This window comes from Cyanistes caeruleus, chromosome 2 (genome assembly GCF_971803275.1).
Source record: "Cyanistes caeruleus chromosome 2, bCyaCae1.hap1.1, whole genome shotgun sequence".
In the NCBI taxonomy this organism is placed as follows: Eukaryota; Metazoa; Chordata; class Aves; order Passeriformes; family Paridae; genus Cyanistes; species Cyanistes caeruleus.
The window spans coordinates 57,650,105-57,671,635 of record NC_141702.1 but is presented as its reverse complement, the minus strand read 5'-3'; the positions used below and the strand labels follow the sequence as shown (position 1 = coordinate 57,671,635).

Genomic DNA, 21,531 nt, shown 5'->3' with positions numbered 1-21,531 from the left:
AATAAAGGAAGGCAATAAAAATAGTGCTTTTATAATTCCCAACACAGCTTTTGTCAACTTATCCAAATTTGAGCAATCAAAGTCTGCATGAAAATTTTGACGGCAACAGATAAGAGACATAAAAGTATGTGGTGATTAAGTGCAGTATTTTATAAAATTAAATTTTCCCCTTTCTGAGCATCACATCTGAGCATAGACTTCAGAGGAAAATGACACAAAATATTTGGCCTTAGATAAAACCAAATTGAAACCAAAATAGTAAAACTGCCTTCTACTGATGCATAGCAAGTGTTTCCTTGGAGGACTGTAGGGAGAGAGAGAAGGAAAATATTTTTCTTTGCACTCTGCATTTCCCACTATTTACAAAACCCAATGGATCCACAAAGATATAATATGAGAAACTGATAGCAAAACAACACAGTTTTTCATCTTCTGAATTAGACTGCTGTTTCTTAAGATGTTCATTTTAGAAGCTAGGATTAAAAAGCAAGGAAACATAAGCACTCCAGCTTTTTCAAAATGGGTGTGGCTCCACAACCTCCATAGAGACAGCCTGGTTCTTATATAGCCAAATATTCTCATTTCTAGAGGGGGGGAAAAAAACCCAAAACAGCCAAATGCAAAACTTTAAATCCCGTCTTTCAAGTGGTCAACAGCAAGAATAACTACCTGAGCAGCCACGGATCAGCCCCACTGGAAAGAAGACTTGGGGGAAGAAGTGAAGAACAAAAGCAGGACACTTCTCTCCCAGCCTCTTCCTCTGCTTCTTCTAAATAATGGCTCAAATCCCATCTCCTTTGTTTTCTGATGTCTTCACCAATCTGATAGAAATGGTGAAGTAAAAAAAAAATACTTCCTCTGCATTTTATCTTTTTGGGAGATATTACTTATGCATTATTTGGGAAATACTAGACATGCCTCTTGGACACAACTCATTTTATCTGAAGCTGAAAGCAAAGAAAAAAAGACCCAAATACTCCAAATAGGCATATTTTGTGTCTATCTGCCTCCCATGGTTCTTAACCGGGTTTGGTGTCAAGAACAGCCCTTAGAAGCTAAACAAACAATAAAGTTCTCATACCTATCTGACATATTCTGTGAGAATGAAGTTTTCATTTCTTTGTATCCTCAATCCTCCAAGTATCTCATACACAATTCCCACAGCTCACTTCAAGTCCTGGATCTGATTCACAGAGCTATTTAAGGAATCAGGTTCTTATTTCCAATTCAGAAAAGGTAGATAAACTTCTTATAAAAGAATTAGGGGCTTTGACACTTAGACACCAATTAAGCTTGTGAGAGCCCAAAGATCATCAGCTTTCCACTAACTCAATGTCAGAGGAAAGAAGCAGGGCTCTGAATCAATTGTATACAGATGTTTTCTGGGTTCCTTCCTGGAACTGATCACAGGTATTCCTGAAAATAATGCTCCTTCCATCTATCCACCAGCCGTCAGGGCAGGTATGCTCCCCAGGACAGCAGAGATCACAGAGCATAAAATAAATTATACACGTGACACAGGAAAGGCAAACTTAGATGAAAATACAAAATACTTTCAAAGCAACTTCCAGTGGAGCAGTCTCTGAAGTCTATCAAGACTGGAAATGAAAGCCAGCACCAGATGACAAGGAAGGTGATTGAAAGAAACTACTGTGAAATGAATAAAGGCTACACAGACTGAAGGGCAGAGAAAAACTCTTTACTTTATAAGAAAAATAATAAAGTACTTGTAACTTCCCTTCAATTGAAACTATAGTCTCTAACAAAATAATACTTTCTGCAATTTCAGTCCTGTAAAAAAAACAAAACCTTAAATCATAATCTGAGAAGAAGTGCAACTCCTTTTGTTTGAAGTGAACACTGTTCACAATGTTTCTGATGAACCAGAGAATAAAATCTCACTAGCTGACAGATCATTTACATAAGTAAATATGAACCTATTTTTTTTTTTTTTTTTGGTCCTGGAATTACTGAAAGCTAATGGTATGGCACAGCAAGTAAGCTGAGAAGAAGTTGTATTTTAAAAAAACAGTGACATATTTATTTAATATTTTTCATATCTGCTGAAATATTGATCTAGGTCACATATACCGATTTAGCTTCACATAGAAATATGGTATGTGTCCATCAGAATTCTACTTCACTGTAAAAGCCAAAAAGCAATTAAGTCTTCAAAATACTGTACAATGAGCACCACATTTTGGCAAAGAGTTCAACATATTCCATTACAGAGGATAGACATTTAATCCATTACTCTTGTGGAAAGAGTCTTCTCAATTCATGAAATATTCAATTTATCTTTTTTTCTATTATTCCTAGCCTGTCTCTGCATATGGTTTATATCTGCCAATGTGTATTTTAGGTTTTACTATTGTATTATGATAAATATATTGCATATAAAGTCAAAATTAAGAGCAATTGTATTTTTGTGAAGTATTTTGTGTGTACATCTGGAAACAAATCACAGAGAAAGGTTTAGTGGTTTTGGCTCACATAGATTTCAAAGAACTAAAGACTACTGTGAAATATTTAAACTTGCATAAATTCAATCTGTGTAGCATATAAACACGAACCCAAGAATTATTTTTCAGTGATAGGTAGAACTGACCCATTATTCAGATTGTGTGGTATTTCTCATGATAAAGTTGCCTTTAAAGTTTTTTAGAACTATATGCAATTGCAGTTCTTTGGGCTAAAACGTTCCATGTCAACGGACTATGATAGATTCAAGCTTTTAAACTTGATTTTGTTTTACAAAAATAGAAGTCAAAATTATTGGACCTGCATTGAGAGCATTCTAAAATCTTGCACAGTGTTCTTGTTTTGTTCAGCTGTCTTGAGATCTTTCCTTACTGAACTACAGAGCTTCACTCTTCACTGACTGACTTGAAAAGAGGATGGAAATTCAGGAGCAGAATGGCTTCACATCAAACTTCTTGATGTGTGTGAAAATTTTCACAATAAATAATCCTTGGATTATATCAACACAGGCACTACAAGCTTCAGGGGAAGAAGGGAAGAGTAGAGGCTGCATTTAAAATCTAGAAATGGTAGGTTTAGTTGCAAGCAGCTCAGACAGACTGACCACATGTGGGAAGAAGCCAGCTACAGAGATAAAATGCTATGTGATAGAACACAAATTTATCTTCTTTGTACATATAAATTATGACTTGTTATGGTCTTTGATTATACTTCTGTTGTTTCTACAGGATTCAGCTTTATACAGTAGACTTTTACCAGTGCAGTATGGTTATTCATAATTATTCTTTTCCCCTTGTGCAAAGTAAGCATTATTTAATTTGATACAGAAATTGTAGAAACCCCACTGCAAATTTCTTTTGGCATTTTTAAAATCCCACACCACAACATCTGACTTCTTCTGCAATATTAGTAAGTCTTCAGAAAGAAAAAATTGTTCCTGTTCTTCAAGAGAGAAACCTGCGCAAACAAGAATCAAGCTCAAAAATATTCACCAATTTTGGATGCTCAGCCTGGGACAACAGAAAATAATTTCTCCTGGTTCAAAGTTTTTGATGGAGTTTCACACTTTCCATAAATTTCCATTATTTAGCTCCCTCGCATTAAACCAGTCTGAGGAATGTGTAACTCCTTATGTACAGTAAGAATCAGTTTGTGTGGACAGAACACCACATGAAAATTTCGCAAAAACCACAGGAATAGAACTCTCCAAAGAGATGATTTACATCCTTAACCATGAAATCATATTCCCATTTCTCCCATGGTTCTCATACACGTTTTTAACACACTGCACAACAAAAGAGGTAGAAGTTTCTGCACTTCCCAGTCATGACATGCACCCAAGTCTTTCCTGTGCATGGTATGGAGAACCTCCAGAAGAAAAAGAATGCAGCAGCATAGCTGCAGATGCTCATAACACATGTCCTTCAGGCTGTGATGATTTTTCCTTTCTGGACAGTTTTTCTTTTCTATAATACAAAACACTGCTTTAAAGAACAACTAGAAACACATGTTCAGTACAAGCAACACTATCAAATGATTGAGACACTAAGCATAGGAAGTTTGTTTTAAAAAAGGCCAAAGAAAACTGAATTAGTAACAGACATTTTGCTGAGCACTACTTTAATTTTAGGGACAAGGTGGAAAAATTCTAAAATTCTTTTGCCCCTATGGAAAAGCCGTTTCATTTGTTCACCAAGCTAATTAGCATTAAGTGGTTAGCAGGTCAAATATTTTATGGTGTTAATAAAAAAAAGTACCTTCATAGAAAAGTAGTGTTAAAATTAAAATTGTGTATTTCAAATGCAGTTTTAATTCTAACACTAAATAATTTTAAAGTTTTTGCATATGCCTCATAATGTAACTTATTTCCCAGTCCCCTCCATTTGGCGAAGACAAAGTTATAAAATTGAAAAGGAAAAGCAAAACTTCAGTAGCTGGAATATTAAATGCAGTTCTTCATGTCTCCTGCATAATTGGGAGTAGATGATTTACTTTGAATTTTAATGACTGTACTTAGAAATTTTCAACCTTATCTTAATTTCATTCTTAAATCCAGGCACTCTAGATATCATGTTTTCATTTCTTTAGTAAACAGAAATGCACTAAGATTGTGAAGGTGTTCCTGACTTGCAGATTTGCTATCTTTGCTGACAAGGCAGGATACTGCCTTGATATTGCTTTACTCATTCATTACTCAGTAAATATGAGCAGATGTTCACAAAACAGGGAGAAACAGGAGAAAACATCCAGAGCCTGTGTGACACAGGCAGCCATCACCAGTGGGCTGGCATTAGACTGCTCCTGGCATGCAGCCGATTACAAGCATCATCTCTGGTAGCCTCTGGCTGCACCAAAACCTGCCACACACAACCATGTGTGAGCTTCCAACCACTGTTCAATGACTCATGGCCTGGATACACAGGATAGAATGTGATTTAAAGAAGAAAATACTGACTTTTTTCAGAAGCTGAAGTAGAGAATGAGGAAACGGCAGCTAATGAAGGTAAAGAAGAAAAAACCCATAAAAATCTAATGACAAATAAACCCGTCCCAAGCACTATCAGCAACCTTTGAATTAAGAACAGCTTGTTTCCATTCTGATTCAGTGGTACAGGCATTCATGTGGTAACTATCATTGTAAGATCTGAGCAGACTCTAAAAGCACAGTAGCAAACATTACCAGCTCTCTCAAATAAGAGCCCGCACTTTGACTCCCTCCAGCACCGAATTTGTTTGCCTTAAGAATTTCAGAAAATGATCCAAGTAGGTTATGAAGACCAGAGGTTTCCTCCACCAGATGTTACCAGAGTTGAGGAAATGAATTCTACATCTTGTTCTCATTCTCAAGCAGGTTTTGGCCCAGAAGATGATCTTTCTTTGATATCTGACTGTGCTGTTCAAAGCAAAATCCTTGGCATGCACCTGCCTTTTTAATGCTTCGAGAGGCAAAACAAACATGTCTGAGGTTATCCACAGGTCTCTACAGCACTGAACATACCAAATCCTCTGCTGTTACTGGTTCTCCTTTATGGTCATTAGCCACCACCATTTTCCCCAGTCTTTCTTTCATATCTTGAAGGCTGGTGGTAAGTGCCAGGATGGCCATAATCTCACTTGCAACAGCAATATCAAACTGAGCCTGTAAAGCAGAAATGAGAATCATGAACCAAATCAAAGTCAGCTGAAATACTCACAGGGGATCATTAGGAATAAACTCAGGAAAGATAAATTTCACACTGGAATTCAAACAACTTCTAAATGGTAACTTAAAGCTTTTGAGATTACTCAAGACTAGAGTAACTTGTATGTACAGACTGGACAATGAGCTGTGGGAAAGCAGAGCTGCAAAAAGGAACCTGGGGATCCTCGTCCATGGCAAGCTGAACACGAGCCAGCAGTGCCCTGGCAGCCAGGAGAGCCAACCCTGTCCTGGGGGGCATCAGGCACAGCATGGCCAGCTGGACAAGGGAGGGGATTGTCCTGCTCTGCTCTGAGCTGGGGTGGCCTCACCTCCAGTGCTGGGGCAGTTTTGGTGCCATGATACAAGAAAAACATAAAAATATTGGAAAGCATCCAAAGAAGGGCTACAAAAATGGTGACAACCTTGAGGGGAAGTTGTATGAGAAGCAGCTTAAGGTCACCTGGTCTGTTCAGCCTGGAGGAGACCTCAGTGCAGTCTACACTTTCTTCATGAGGGAGAGAAGGGGCAGGCGCTGATCTCTTCTCTCGTGACAGGACCCAAGAAAATAGCCTGAGGTTGTGTCAGGGGAGATTTAGATTGGATATTAGAAAAACCCCAGAAGGTGGTTGGGCACAGTGTTCCAGGGAAGTGATCACAGAATCAAGGCTGAGAGAGTTCAAGAAGCATTCAGACAATGCTCTCAGGTGTAGGGTGTGACTCTTGGGGATGGTCCTGCACAGGGCCAAGAGTCAGACTTTGATGCATCCCTTTAACCTCATGATATTGTATGATTCTGTGAACTTCAAACACCTTATAATCCCTCATTAATGTTGCATTACTACTACCACTACTACTTCTTGTTGTGGGATTTCAGTTTCTTCTCAGGGCTGTGTTTTCTCTGGGATACTCCCTCACGGGGAGTCTCTTTTATTTCAGTTCTGTTTCAGGAAAGAATCTCTAAAGGTTCATTTGTTTCTTGTTTCTCATGTTTATTAATATATATTATCAAAAGACTTGGCAGGTCTTTCCCAGACTTTCTGCACAAGTTCAATCTACCACAGCTTTGGTTCAAGTTGGCTTTAATAGCACAAAATGGCCATGAAATACACAGTTCTTTTATCTTTATACTTATTTTTAGTCAATTAACATTTTTTTCAGTGACCTCATGACCCAACACCTGTGTGCTGCACTGTGGCGTTTTCTATTTAATCACTTATTACTACTGAAAAATCTCTAAAAGAAGAAAATTAAGACGAAAGAAGAAGTAAAAGAGACAACACCCTAAATTTTCTATCTTGTCTTTTGTTTTCTAAACTAGCTTAAACTCTACATTCTTAACTTTTTCACCTAGTGACTTAAGAAAACTCTTTAATCTACACACTTTTAGTTTTTTCATTTAACTTTAATAATTGTTTTTATGATGTTATATGAAATTCAATGGGTTTTTTTTGGATGTCAGAGCTAGGTATCAGAGACAAGGGCACACTTTGTGCCTCAGACTTGAACAATTAATATTCTCCATTACACTACATTTATCTGAGGACCAGTGTTGCAGACTTAGCTCCTTGGCTCACATTGTCCTCAGAGAAGCTCCCTGAAGGATCAAGAATTTTTCTTCTGTGGCAGAAACTGAAAATCACCAGATGTCTTTTGAGTTTTACTGGCCTGAGAAAAGGAATACTGCATTGTGGAGGGTTTTTAGTTGTTTTTTTTCTATAATGACCTCCAACAGCTTTTTATTCTGGTTTCAAAAAACATTCTTGTTACATTTGATCATTCTTTTTCTACTTTAGCTCAGCATTTAGAGTCTATGCTGTTAAGTCTTGTGCTTGACCTATGAAAATATAAAATATATTTCTTCCCCCCCCTTTTTTTTTTTAAATTAAATTAACAAATACGCAAGTCAAAAAGCACAAAGAACTATATGTATCATCATGGGTAGAAACACATCCAAACTGTGAAGCATTTCAGCACAATGTAAGCATTAGTTTTTACTTTTCTTTAAGAGTATGGATTAGTAGTATTTGTACTAATTCACTGTTAGTAAAGCTCGGGCCACATGCTGTCAGAACATAAACAGATAAGAAAAGAAAAGCCACTAAAGTATTATGTTACAAGAATGCAATGTTGGCAGTGATCAAGAACTGCAATTTCTTTAGTAATCTCTCTATCTCCAACAATTAAAGTCTACATAAGGTTTAGTAACTGACATCCTACTGCTATCTATGTAAGAAAAAAAGCCCAGGACTGCTTCTCTCAGACCTCTGGCAGATGTATCCCATACTAATACTTGAGGAATCTGTTCATATTGAGAGCTTTGACTGTTTTTAAGAATCATCTACAGAGAACATACACTCCACCACTCTTGTGCACTTGCCTGGTACTTTAAGAGCTTCTGCCCTTTTTTAACCCATGTTCCTGCTTTTAGTTTTTGACAGCCACAGCCATATTCAGGCTGACCTCTATGTGCCCACTTGTTTAGTCAAAACTGCTGAAGACACCTAAGTACTTTTCTGCTGTGAACACAGGCAGAGAGTCCTACATACCAAGGAAAAGTAATAATAAAAAAATAATTCTGCAACTGAGATTTTCAGCATAGAGATTCAAGTGAAATGGTGAAATTACAAAACAGATTTTCTGTCCTCTTTGGAAGCAGATGAATTTGAGAATGTCCTCAGTAAGTCGTTGCAGCATATGTAGGACAAGAAATAAGCCTGAGAAATCTATGTCCAACCCTTATGTAAAATACTTCTAATTTACCAGAAAAAAAGCCCAACTTTTTATCACTGTTTCTATATAAACCCAAAAGGATGTGAAAAACAGTCCCAGGTAGATGCTCAAAGAGTGACATAAAATTTAATTGAAGAAACAGGCTCAAAAGACTGTAGTAGCAGGTGCTATTTTAACTCTAATAACCTTTATACACCTATGAAGTGCTGACAGAAGTCTTAGCTGCAAAGTCAGTTTTCTATTGATGAAAGGATCCACCCACATGGATTCAATTGCAGGATCAAGGGCATCAGTCATGTAATACTCTTCAGAAACCACAGCATCCCTGTTCATTAAAATGCAGACTTTTGTGCCTGCTGTGCTTTGCCGTTTTACACAGGTGTCATTGATTTTAAGAGTGCTAGAACATCACTCCAAATATTTATAAAATGCATCTGTTAACTATGAAGTCCTGTTTTCTCTGGATCTCTGGCTAGGCTCTGAAATGAGTTTTCCTAACTGCTAACTCTATTTCTTGAGTCACTAAGTCCAGGTTAAAATGTGAATGGATATGCATCAGTCCAACATCTCGATGCTGAAAACATTAATTTCACCCAAAAATGTACAGAAGCAACATTTGACAGCGATATTGTCAAGTACTACTCTATAATAAAATAAGCCACATTTAACTCAGCAGTACAATGTTTTACAGTGGTAAAACACTACACAATAAGCCTGGCAGAACCCAGCTTAAAACCAATAATCATATTGAGTCACTGAACAAATCTAAAAATATGCAAAGGCCTCAAGTGTTGAAGGAACTCATACCAAATATAATTTTTTGTAGCCCCAGCCCTTTATCAGAAATGACTATTAGCTAATATTAAATTTCCTTTGAGCTGCAGACAAAAATTTCTATTTTGTGCATTCAAAACCAAAATAAATGAGCATTTCTATGGAAGGAGTCCCTGCTTAGGGCAGAGGGGTTGGAACTAGATGATCTTTAAGATCCCTTCCAACCCAAACTGCTCTAGGATTTTATGATTTCTCTTTGACTTTGCTTTACCTGCTGCAAAAAATACAGCAATATGTTTAGGTCTATTTATTTAGGCATATGTTAAAAATGTTAAAGAAATCATAAAGAAAAATTGCAGCTAGGATTTCCAAAAATGTGAAAGCCTTATCTCTGTTGCAAGAGCTGTTCACATCAAAATAGTAAGAACCTCATGAATTGCATGATCCAGAGTGTTAGATTACAAGATCTTCACCAAATTAGGAGCAACTCCACATCACCAAAACAGATTTACTCCTCCTGACACTGCTGTTCCGTGCTGTGTTGTTTCAGAAATTAATTTACCTACATTACACCAGGAACACTTGTTCAGGTGGTGTTGAAGAAGTCTGGCTTTCAATTTTTCAGTAAATTCCTTAACAAACTTCCACAATCTCTCATATAGTAATGCAGGTTAGCTTTTCATTACACTGAAAAGTATGTACATACTTATTTTCTGAACTATCCCTTCAAGCCCACATAGTAAAAGCAAGCACATGCTCAAAGTTCTTACAGTTCAGATTCCAAAGTTGAGATGCATGACAGGGAAATGAGAATTCTGAATACAAAGATTGTTTTTAAACAATTTTTGAAATTAAATTTAAATGTAATTTGAATTACTTGTATCCTACATAAATCGTTACAGAAATTAAAAAAAATTAAAAGTCATACAAATTAACTTTATGAGGGCATAACGGCACCTTGTCACAGGACAATGTTAAACCCCTGACACATTAAATTTTTTCAGTGCTTTCTACACATTGTAGAATATGCATTGGTTTCTATTTCTGAAAATCAGATTCAGTCACTCATTAACACCATCAGTTTCACTGCAAGATCACTATACAGCAGCAACAGACATCAATATGGCAATTCAAATTGAAAAAACTCTCTCAGACTCTAATGCAAAGTCTGTCCAGAACATGATTTATTAACTGCTTTTACATACCTGACGGACAAATCCTTTCTCCGTATTTGCCTGCCCAACTGTTATTTTGCGCAGGAACCTGTCATTTGTATCCACCACTGAAATAAGGGAATGGCAAAAGCAAACATGTTAACAAGGACTCTGGAATATGGGTTTTTCCAGACAAACCTGTTGTTACATATATAAGATTCAACTGCTCCAACAGGGTAACCAGACAGCCACATTTCTGCATATCAGCACCGGCACTGGCTTGGTTGCTCCCTTCTAGTTGGTACCATTTGATGACAGGTTGAAACAACTCAAATACACTTTATTTGAACAGCATTTGAAGCTGTTCCTTAGTATTCTAACACAAAATTTAGTATTTTACCTACATAAGAAAAAAGCAGTCTTAGTAGACACAAAGTACCACGTCTACTTCAAACCATCTTCTTCATCACTGACTTGTTAAGAATTGATTTTAAGACTGCATGATGTTGGTTGGACTTGGTCAGTTCCTCTTTTAAAGGATGATTATGATGTCAGATTGGATTTTCCAGACAAGTATCTTTCACATGCGTCACAGAAACTAACAAACTACATTCAGCTGCACAGCATGAGGATGATCAGGGGACTGGAGCACCTCTGTTATGAAGACAGGCTAAGAGAGCTGGAGCTGGAGCTGTTCAGCCTAGTGAAAAGAAGGTTTTTGGGAGACATTATAGCATCTTCCAGTACCTAAAGGGTCCAAAGAGGGACTTTTTACAAGAGTCTAGTGTAGTGATAGGACAAGGGGACACGTCAATTCCTACAGAATGAAAAAATAGACTCGCTTTTTCTTACAGGCTCTGTAGTCCTAGAAATGCTCAAGTTTGCACCAACCCTAAAATAAAAGGTGCAAGAGGACTCTTGATAAGTTCAGCCTGTAGCTTGGCAATGAACTCAATCTTCTGGGAGATTTGAGTCTTGTTCATTTATAAGCAGAGAGTCCAGGAACCTCCAGAGAAGCTGTCAGTACTCAAGGTAAGTGAGCTCCTTCCACTTTTCCTGCTGCTTTTGGTGATTAAAAAAAAATTCTGTCTGTACAGAAAAAGATGACATAATTACCCAAGAACAAGAGTGACTCTGAATGTTCATGTTCCACAACTCCAGTTCAGGGTTGTGAGTGAGCTGGGAGAAAACCAAGATTTAAGTCACTTCCCCCTTCTTGGGCATTTCTCTTGGGGCTGTTGTAAATACCACACATACTTTCTTCCCTCTACTCAGTCTTTAGGCCCCTAATTTCTTCAGGAATTCCATTTAAGGGATGGTACAACACAGATTTGGCCAACACGTTTTGGTTTCTATATATATACAGTCATACTCTAAAATACTACACCATTGGCAGAAATTGCAGAGCAGAGCCTGGAACATGGAATCTGTAGTCTTGCACCAAGCTGTGATGCCACATGGCACTATGAAGCCATATGGCAAGCTGATCTCTCCAGCACAAACTTCTCCCTTCTCTTCCTCGGAAGCTCAGTCTCACAACACGGCTTCAGCAGACCTGTATCTCTCCTGTCTGTGCAGGCACTCCTGAGGGCAGGAGCTTGCCTTCCCACCAGGCTGCACAGCCAGTGAGCTGCTTTTTTATCTGGACATGTGAAATCATGTCACCTAAACACCCTCACCATGAAACTGTAACTGCTCCTGCAACTCCTGCTGACTGAGATATACTTTCTCATTGTGGTCACTCACTGTCCAAGAAGATTCCAATAGATGCACTAAGTAGTAATAAAATAAGAAATAACTGGTTTTGCCATAAATTTTTCCTTCTCCAAATCTTCCTTCCTCCTTTACCCAAAGTAAACCTTCCTTTTAGGTTTAGGTTCAAATAAATGTTAGGTTTAATGTATCCACTTCCTTATCCTCTAGAGATGTAAACAGAATCTGACTATCAGGGAAAGAAAAACGGGAAAGCTTTCCCACTTTTCAGTATACTGTACATTTTCAAGTTAGTGTAAGCTGACAGTGAACTGAAAGTTTGTGATACTTCTATGGAAACAGGTCCAGACTACAATTAATTTTCAGAAGATCTGATAGCTTAGCTCTTTTTCCCTACAAATGCCCTGGTATGTAACAAGCTTCATAGACATATGGACTGCAGAAACAGTCCTAAATAAAACAGCCTCCAAGTTATCTAAACCATTCCTAAAGCCAGGGTTTTTTCCCTAAAATGTTTAAGGTATGTACATCATATAGAGCTGTGTTGAATAGAAATTTCACTAACATTGTTTGAGATTAATTAAAAAACTCCCTTGAGGTTAACAGCTGTTGAGCAATGTTGCCTCCTCCCAAACCCATGCTGATAAAAAAGAGGAGTCATATTACACTAAACATTTCTATTACTTCTTTATCCTAATACAGGTCTCTTCCAGACACACTGTGTGACTAATAAAAAACATTTTATGCCACATCCCCAGAATTATCTTGAGAAAAATATCCCAAGTCTGAGATGACATGCATACAAAGGGCACGGTAAACATGGCCAAGACTCCTCCCTTCTCAGTGGATTCACCCTTTTTTCTAAGCATCACAATACATTCCATTTAACAGGGATAACTTTAGTGTTTGAGAACTAAGAAAGAAAATAAAATCCAGTGGTATTTAGCTCAAATCTTTATGCAGAGTGTACTTCCCTAAAGAAGAAAAATGTAGGTATAGAAATTGAGGTAAACAGTGAAATTTGACCCAGCACTAGAGCTGGAAAAAAAAGAAGAGAGTTGTCTAAGAGCATCAGAGGGGATATCAGTTTGCTTGGCAACAGTACCACATCTTTCATCTCTTTTTCCAAATGAAGCAAACAACTCAAGAGACCTCAAAAATCAGAAAAACACATAATCCCTTAAGCCTATTAAGTCTCTTGAGGCACCCAAGCTGCTGAGCTTGGGAAGATGAGGGACCAAAATCAAGAAGAATAAATACAAATAATCTAGAACCATAACAGACACAGTTAAGAAAAGAATGGCTAAGATTTGCAAAATGCACAGAATAGACACTTTCACATGGCTGGAGAGGTATTACCTAATGTGAGAGCGACTGGGGATGTATTCAAACTGTCAAAGAAACCTATCCTTCTGAATTTTAGCCAACTCTTGAGCTATTGCAGATAATTGACCAAGTTTGGAGCAACATTCTGTGCCTGCATTTGTTAGGAACCCACACTTCCCACTTGCAAATTGCTTATTCTTGCTGTCAGAACAGAAACAGCTCTGATTCAGGTAAAATTAAGTAAATTAGGAGATAAGTTGTGATGAAATCCAAGATGAAGTGAAACTTTGTGACTACATACCTCTTTGCCATGTTATGGTTGATGGGTCAATGTCAAGGCGTACAAATTTACCGATCTCCTTTTCTGTTAAAGTCTCAGGATCAGTCTTGTTTATTCCCAGCCTCTACACACAAACAAGTTCAAGAAGTGCAATGAAATGTCTTATTTGTTTCAAATGGTGTAGCTGCTCTGGCTTATCAACCCCACACATATAAGTGAGGCGTTTCAATCTTGGTAATCCTGTTTGGAGAAAAATGCAACCTGATCCCATAGTGATTTCTTTACAATTGACATCTTGTTAGATATAAGGAATCATTACACTGAGAATAATTCACAGCAAAATAATTCAATTATATTGGAAATTATGATTCATGTATTTGAATGTTACAAAGCCAAACTTTTATTTACTCAGTTGCAGCTCATGTGAAGAGAAAAATCAATTCAAATATAGAGACATTTGGTATGAATGAATATGAATGGTATGAATAAAGCAAACGCTCCCCTTCTTTCCCTAACCTGTTATCTGTAGCAGTGTAAACAAGAATAAACTGAAAATATCCCAGAATTCCAATGGAACAATCTCTGAGCCTAAGTCTGCCTTAGAGTCAAGCAGGCATCATCCTCATTTTAGTTTACTGACATTCAACTGAGCAGCACAAAAGCTTAAAATGTTACGAGAACTCTTTTCCCCCCCACCAAAACAGAAGCTGGCACTACCTCTATCCTTCTTTCCACCCCTGAATTCCAAGTGTGCCCTTGGCAGCTGTCCATTGCTGTCCGATGATCAGCCAGGACTCACAGGCCAACAGCAATCATAGAACTGGCCACAGAAAAACTGGAGCTGTCCTTAAGGGTCATATTTGAGGGGTTCATATTCTCTTTCTCCTACACTAGTGGACTGTGCTCCTCTCTGGGTTTTTATCAGAATGGCACTCTCAAATCCAGACATGTTATTCACACATGAATTGCACGGGAAGCTCTTCTGGAAGCATTCAGGGAGCAAGATGCGATGCAAAAATATACTGAGCATACAAATGTACCCCTTGAAGGAAGAACACCATCAAACTGACATCAATAAAACACCAGAAATATATGCTATATTAAACTTTCAAAATCAGAAAATATTGCAAAACCAAAGAATGTGAGCTTTCAAATGTGACTATACCATAATTGGAAAAGTATTTAAAAAACTCTAACATTTCATCAGAAGAGACACAGCATTTAAAAACATTACTGGTTTATTTCAGGAGAAAAGAATAGCAAAAATGTTAGTTATAATAATAATAATATCAGACCCAGATCCTATTACTCCAAGGATGATGCTTTCAGAAAAAAGCCTGGACTTGATATATTCATGAGGATTTATACAAACTCAGTCCCATACATCAAGTAATTTTAAACAAGTTGTGTAAGAGAATACATTTCATGAAGAGACACCATAATTGAGGAGAGACAGAATTAACAACTTACTCTCAGACGGGCAAGCTGAATAGCAGAAAATCCTCTCATGCCATTCACTACTGGAACGAGCCTATTATACAAAGACTAGAAAAAACACACAAGAAGTTGAAAGAAAAAGTTATAAAAAGCTGATGTCTTTTTTAATTTATTCCACCTAATTTCAGTACAAATTTCCTAACCACATAGGTTGTGGACTTCTGGTTAGAGACTTAAAAAACAATTTTGAGAAGGTGGCAGGCTTCTGAGCCATGTCTATGATTTAATAGTCTAAAATAGAATTGCCAGAAATTATTGGTTTTCTCTGTTTTACCAAAAAAATATATATTAATTTTTAAACTGGGAACCTTTTAAAACCTTAACCAAGATCCAAAGTATTTAAACTACAATTGTAATTTCCAAACTGGCCTAAATGTACACTTGTATATTGTGTACAAATGTACCAAGCAAAGGGAACATGATAACCCTGCTCAGTGTTAATACTGCAGACAGAAAGAAGAGGCTCCTTTGGTCTTTTCCCTTCCCTTTAAAGCCCCAAGTTAAGATTTGTTTAAGGTCAGAATATATTTAGCAGAGGGACAAGGATCTAGTTTATTTTCCCCTTAATTCCTTCCTCTTAAGGTATATCATACCCAACTACACATCTCAAATGCAATTTGTAACTTTAAAGTGAGTCTTCAAATTACTGAAAACAGTAGGATTATGGGTAGGGAAAACATGCTTTGTTACACTATTTAGTACAGTAGGAAATACTTGTCAATGTTCTAGGCATGAGATCCTTATCTTAAAGACTACCTTATGATAGCAATTTGCCAGAAGAATACATTGTATATGGAAAATCTCCCAGCAGAACATAAAATGGCTTCAGCAACAGTTACTATTTACATGGTAAAAATATAAAATGATAAACAACATCCTTTTCTTTGAAATGCAGTTTATTGAAAAACTGAAAATTAAAAACGCCATCTGGATAGGAGAAAATAACTCTCACCTTATCAGATTGAGTATTCTCATGCAAGATCCTAGCATCAATAGCAGCAGCCAGCAAATTATTTGCAGCAGTTATAGCATGAATATCTCCAGTTAAATGAAGATTGAACTAGAAGGGGGAAACAACAAGATCTTTTTATAAGAAAATATTGAATTCAATTCACTATGACAAATTAGCAGCACAAATCATTGCTATCTCTTTGAGATTGGAGTTTTGATTAGTCAGCTGTCAGGGTAGGCTAGAGATTACCAGGTGGAAACACACTGGGCCATATGAAAGACTTGTTTTCATCTGAGTACATGGTAAACTACTCTAAGTGAAGCCAAACAAAGTCAAGAACACCTTAATTCTTTGCTAAATGATTCAAGAATAAGAAGCCAAGAGCTACAGTTCCACATCATTAACACCAAATCACTTTAGTGTTGCTAACTACTAACTGAGCTGGACCAGAGGTGTGGATTACTGCTGAATCTGCCCCAGAGCACAGCATACATCCTGGCTTTGGGACCATATGCCAGCTTTCTGTTAGCTGCAGGAGAACAGCCTCTAACCTCACAGGCATGAACTTTGCTGATACAAAGTCTGACAAAGTTTTGTGATAACTCTGAAATGAGCATCTTAAATCAAGACTTGTGTTACAAAGGTACTGCATCTTTTACATGTCTGACAGATGGAGTTGGAAGGTCAGTTTTAATGGCACTTCAGGGCTGACATTAGAACCCTGCTTGGACAAGCTGTGCGCGGTCAAGTGGTTCCTCACCAACTCTGGCCATGGAGAGATTTTGCTGAGCTCTAAATTAGACTCTCTCTAACTGCCACACATTTCCAAACAAGCACTATGAATATAACAGAATCATTAAGGTCAGAAAAAACCTCCAAGATCATCAAGTCCAATCTTCAACTGAATACCATCATGCCCATTAAGCTGTATCACAGACTGCAAGCTGAGGCTGTCTCACCTCCTCCATGGGGATCACTTGAGCATATCCACCTCCAGCTGCTCCACCTGCACAGGGAAGCACATGCTCACATCAGTTTTGGAAAAAAACAACTGCCTTTAAAAACACAAAGTGAAACATACAGCAATGATGATGCATTCTTGGCTTTTTGATGTCTATTAGAAGATCAGCAACGCACCCAAATAAACATGATTTCTTTAATCTTGCTGGCTTATTTTTTTTTTTTTCAGCAGGTAGTAAAAAGGGAATTCTTGCTATGAAATGAAAGCCTACACATGATGGGTGGTACAGGCTCTGGCTACCTAAGGGCTACCCTCTGCTCCTGCCCAGATTTAGGACACAGTCATGCACATGCAGCTGCTGGGTGGAAAGACAAAGCAGTCACAAGCAAGCACTGCTTCCAAATGAAACCTTCACACCCTCACCTGGGCACTCCTTCCCCTCTACCTCTCACAGAACAGGCAAAGAAATTTGCTGCTGCCTATGCACAAGCTGAGTGGAGGGATTAAGGCACTCACACGCACCAGTCTTAGCTGAGAAGCACCAAGCACCAGGAGCCTTCCAGCTGAAACCAAACTTGTTAACTTAAACTTCAGCAAAGCAAAGCAGAGCAGATGGGGAGTGCCTGCCCAGTTAGGCACCAGTTTCAGCTGAGAAATGGTAAAAAAAAGATTGCATTACTTCCTATCAGCATTGAAGATGGGCTTGGTCTGGGTCTTACCTGGCCCTCAGGTTCTTATAGGGTTTCTAGGCAAAAAGCAGCAGCCCACAATTAGAGACAACAGCTCAGGAGAACAGAGAGAAGAGGTTCAGACCTAGCCAAACGTGTGCTGCTGACACAGCTGAACCATAACTGCTGAATTCCTTGTATTGCTTGGAAATATCCAATGTGGGCCCTTTCCCATGGAATAATTAGACAGTAATATTTAGAAACATATTTAAAGAGTCTCCAAGAAGAGGGGTGGCTGGAAGGGTGTGTACTCACACAAAATTGCTCATGGCTAATTACATCCCTCTGCCTTTCATTATGTTTAGACTTTATCTACATTATCAATACATGTTAAGTGCAGGAACATAGGTATGAGCCTTGCAAAGGAAGTTGTGTGCAAGAAGCCTTAATCTATTAGTAACATATGTATTAAAATATCAAACATGCTACTACAGGGACAATCCACTGAGTGAAGCAATTCAGAAATTAAAAAAGAAGAAATAAATTAGAAAAGGAAAAAACCCCAGTATTTCCTTTTAATATGAAAGAGGTCATAGATTCTGCAAATATTATGTACCTTTCACTCCAAAAGTAGGTCCTTGAGAAGGTTGTCTCAGACAAGCAAAGGAATTAATGTTAAGGTGTGCAGTAAGCGCCTGAACGAGACCAACTGTGACTGTGCTTTTCCCCTCTCCTAGGGGTGTAGGGGTTATTCTAGCAAAACAAGAAAAAAGATTAATCAAATTCTTTGCTGATGTCAGCCTGGCTAAGGATATCAGAACTTAGAGCTTTTGATTTCAATGAAGAATATTTGTACAGCAAATTTCAATAAGATTACTTTATCTTCACAAAAATACTGCCACAATGTTAGCCCCCAGCTCAAGCTGGAATGCTAATATACATGTGTCTTCTATTTAAGCAATTTACTATGATAGCAGAAAAAGAGAAGATTATTTTGGCAAAAGTTCTAAAAAGAATATATTGAATTTAGACATTTTTATTACAGCACAAAAGTCTCACCAGTTTCATTAACAAACCATCCATCACGATACTCTAAGCATGTATTAATATTTTTCTGCAGTAATGCATGACATCTTTTATTCCCACTGCTCAAACTTTGAATGAAATAATAGAATATTTTAACTTAAACAACCAACACTTTTGTTTGTAGAACTCAGCTATGCCTCTCCAGCTTCCATGTCACCATAACCCCCAACAATGGCACATCAGCTGCATTTTAAATAAAATAGGACACAAAATTCACTATATTCAATTGACCATGATTTATTGTATGCTTTTGTTTCAGAGATTTAAGGGCAAGAGGGGACAATGACAACCATAGTCCATACAAAAGCTCAAAAGCCTCATGCTACAGCTCCCATATTTAGACCATGCTTGAAACAGGACAGAATTTTAAAAAGACCTCCAAACTCAAATCAGAGACTCTAACCTCTCACTCTATTCTTGTCCATAGAGGAGACTCTATTCTATATGTACCTCTCTAATAAAGGGACAATGCCACCTGATTCTGCAAGTAGAGAACTTCATCAGCCTTCAGTGAATGAGAGACACCTCAGTTTAAATGATTGTCTCCCTACTTTCAACATCAGCACATTCGTTCATCATCCACGTTAAAAATGTGGGGAGGGGTGCTAGGGTTTTTCTTCTCTTTCTGTTTTTTTTTTCGAGGTATGAACACATCTCATGTCTCCAAAATGCACTTGGAATGATTCTTTTGAGGCAGCATTTCTTTTTCTGATTGGCAAAAGAAGAAAGTCCCAGTCCTTTTTCTGCTCACACCACCTCTCACGCAAATCTTCCTTTTTGACAAAGTATAACCATACCTTTGGTACCTTTTCTACCTGCAGGGAAGTATTTTAGTGAGCTGATGTTAAGAACTGATGTTCATTCCCAAGGAAATACAAGCATGCACATGGATCCTAGTCATTATCCTGTGACCTCCTCAAAACTCAAGCTGAAACATCTAGATCTAATTAGAAACGCTTCCTTCCCCAGCTAGTAATTTTCCCAAGATATTGCTATCCTCAGATCCCAATTCAAATGGCACAAAACCAGTGTAATTGTAAGAATCAGTTCAGTTCAGTCAGTTCACAGATTGGCAAAACTGCTTCTTTCTCCCACAAAAAAAAAATAGATGAAAAATGTTAACTTTTCACAAATCTATCTTTTACAGCATCATCAGATCCTTGGCTTTTACTTTAAAAAAGGTGTCCTGGATAGATAGGTCTGGAAAAATTTGGGCAGTTTGGAAGCAAGTCAAATTAACATTTTTATATTGTTCTAGTAAAAAAAAAAACACATTACGGTTCAGAAAAGTAGTCTTTTAACTAAAGTCTCAGTGAAATCAATAGGGTTAAGCACATCTGTAAGAGATTCCCTGAATTCTACGCTTTGAACTACTCTTATGTGACCATGGGCCACTTACTTTGGGCACTTGGTTTTAGCAATTTTCTCCCACATTTTGTAACATTGTGTTCACCAACCATCAGATTCTAAAAACATCATCAATAACTTACTGTTCAGACTATTTCATTATCCTAGAATGGCACTTCTTTGACTTAAAAAGGAATTCACAGAATTCTAGCAAAATATCTATGTAGAGACAAAAAAAAAAGGTGGGAGATTTAGAGCATATCCTTTATCTACTCTCAAAAGCAATTTTGGTCACTGTCTTTTTTTATCCATACTAGGCCTTCTTATTTCCTTCTGATCTACTGCAGGAGCACAGAATACTACTTCATTTCTTTTACTTTCAAGTTTGCAGTTCCTAGAAGAAAAGATACTTTTAATCTCTACATTGTCAGGACAGGGAGCCCTCAGGATTTTACTGCTGCCACAAGGATAGCTTCCTTTTTTCCCACCACTCTTTTTCTCACCTCCTTTTTGTCCTGGGATCCTTTGTACTTTTGTACAAATGTGTTTCTTTCAGAGCACCACAGCTAGGTTAACTCACTTTTACTACCAGTTTCACCTTCTGACTACTGTTCTAGCACTGGTTTCCCCAAACCCATTCAAATAATTCTTAGCATGGTTTCTCCTTACCCCTTTTTCTCCTACTATCTTGTTCACTTTTGTCTTTTGTCCTAATGTCATTTACTTGATCCTCTTACTCCTGTGCATTAAAACCAGATTTAAGGAATATATGAGTAATCCTGAGGCATTACTCTGTTCAAAGACTTATCAAGGTAAAAACTCTTGAAGCTATGTTATTTAAAAATAACAACAACAAAACAAAAAGAAAAAACAATAACAAAACACCCAAAAGAAAAGTATCCTACTATGAAAGAGACACCCATAATTGTTTACTGGAAGTTACCAGTAAAGAAAATTCCACAGACCCAAAAAATTCAGCGCACACAATGGCTCCACTAGTAACAGAAAAATTGGCATTTGCAGGTCATCCTCTTGGTGGCTACCTCTATTTTTGAGCATCAGACATATGAAGTTCACACTCATAAGAATTCAGAGACACCATCCCTAGTTATTTACTTGGTTCAGCTCAAAACGTGTCAGGTGGCTGATCTGGCATGCACAGCAGCACAGGGACTCTTTACAACTCTTATGAAACCAGCAAAATCAAAGATGCAGCCTCCTATCCAGCAAAGGAAAGGAAAGGAAACTGCAATTGACAAATTGAATGCATGTTGTTAGCATAAAGAATATTTACTTGTCACAGAAGAAAACAACGTACAATCAAGTATGACGTTACTAAAATTCTCTGGTAACTCGACTGGCCTGTTCTAAAATGACTACA

At 37.6% G+C, this 21,531-nt stretch overlaps 1 protein-coding gene across 1 annotated transcript in view; it reads right to left on the bottom strand.

Moving 5' to 3' along the window:
* The window catches only part of MTHFD1L (methylenetetrahydrofolate dehydrogenase (NADP+ dependent) 1 like), a 145,015-nt gene that overhangs the window by 92,916 nt on the left and 30,568 nt on the right, over positions 1-21,531 (bottom strand). The window contains exons 12-18 of the mRNA XM_086877226.1: positions 18,334-18,470; positions 17,048-17,094; positions 16,089-16,196; positions 15,110-15,184; positions 13,661-13,763; positions 10,372-10,448; positions 5,480-5,620 (exon numbers count right to left, since the gene is read on the bottom strand). Coding sequence (XP_086733352.1) covers positions 5,480-5,620; positions 10,372-10,448; positions 13,661-13,763; positions 15,110-15,184; positions 16,089-16,196; positions 17,048-17,094; positions 18,334-18,470 — 688 coding nt within the window. The remainder of the gene's footprint in view (positions 1-5,479; positions 5,621-10,371; positions 10,449-13,660; positions 13,764-15,109; positions 15,185-16,088; positions 16,197-17,047; positions 17,095-18,333; positions 18,471-21,531) is intronic.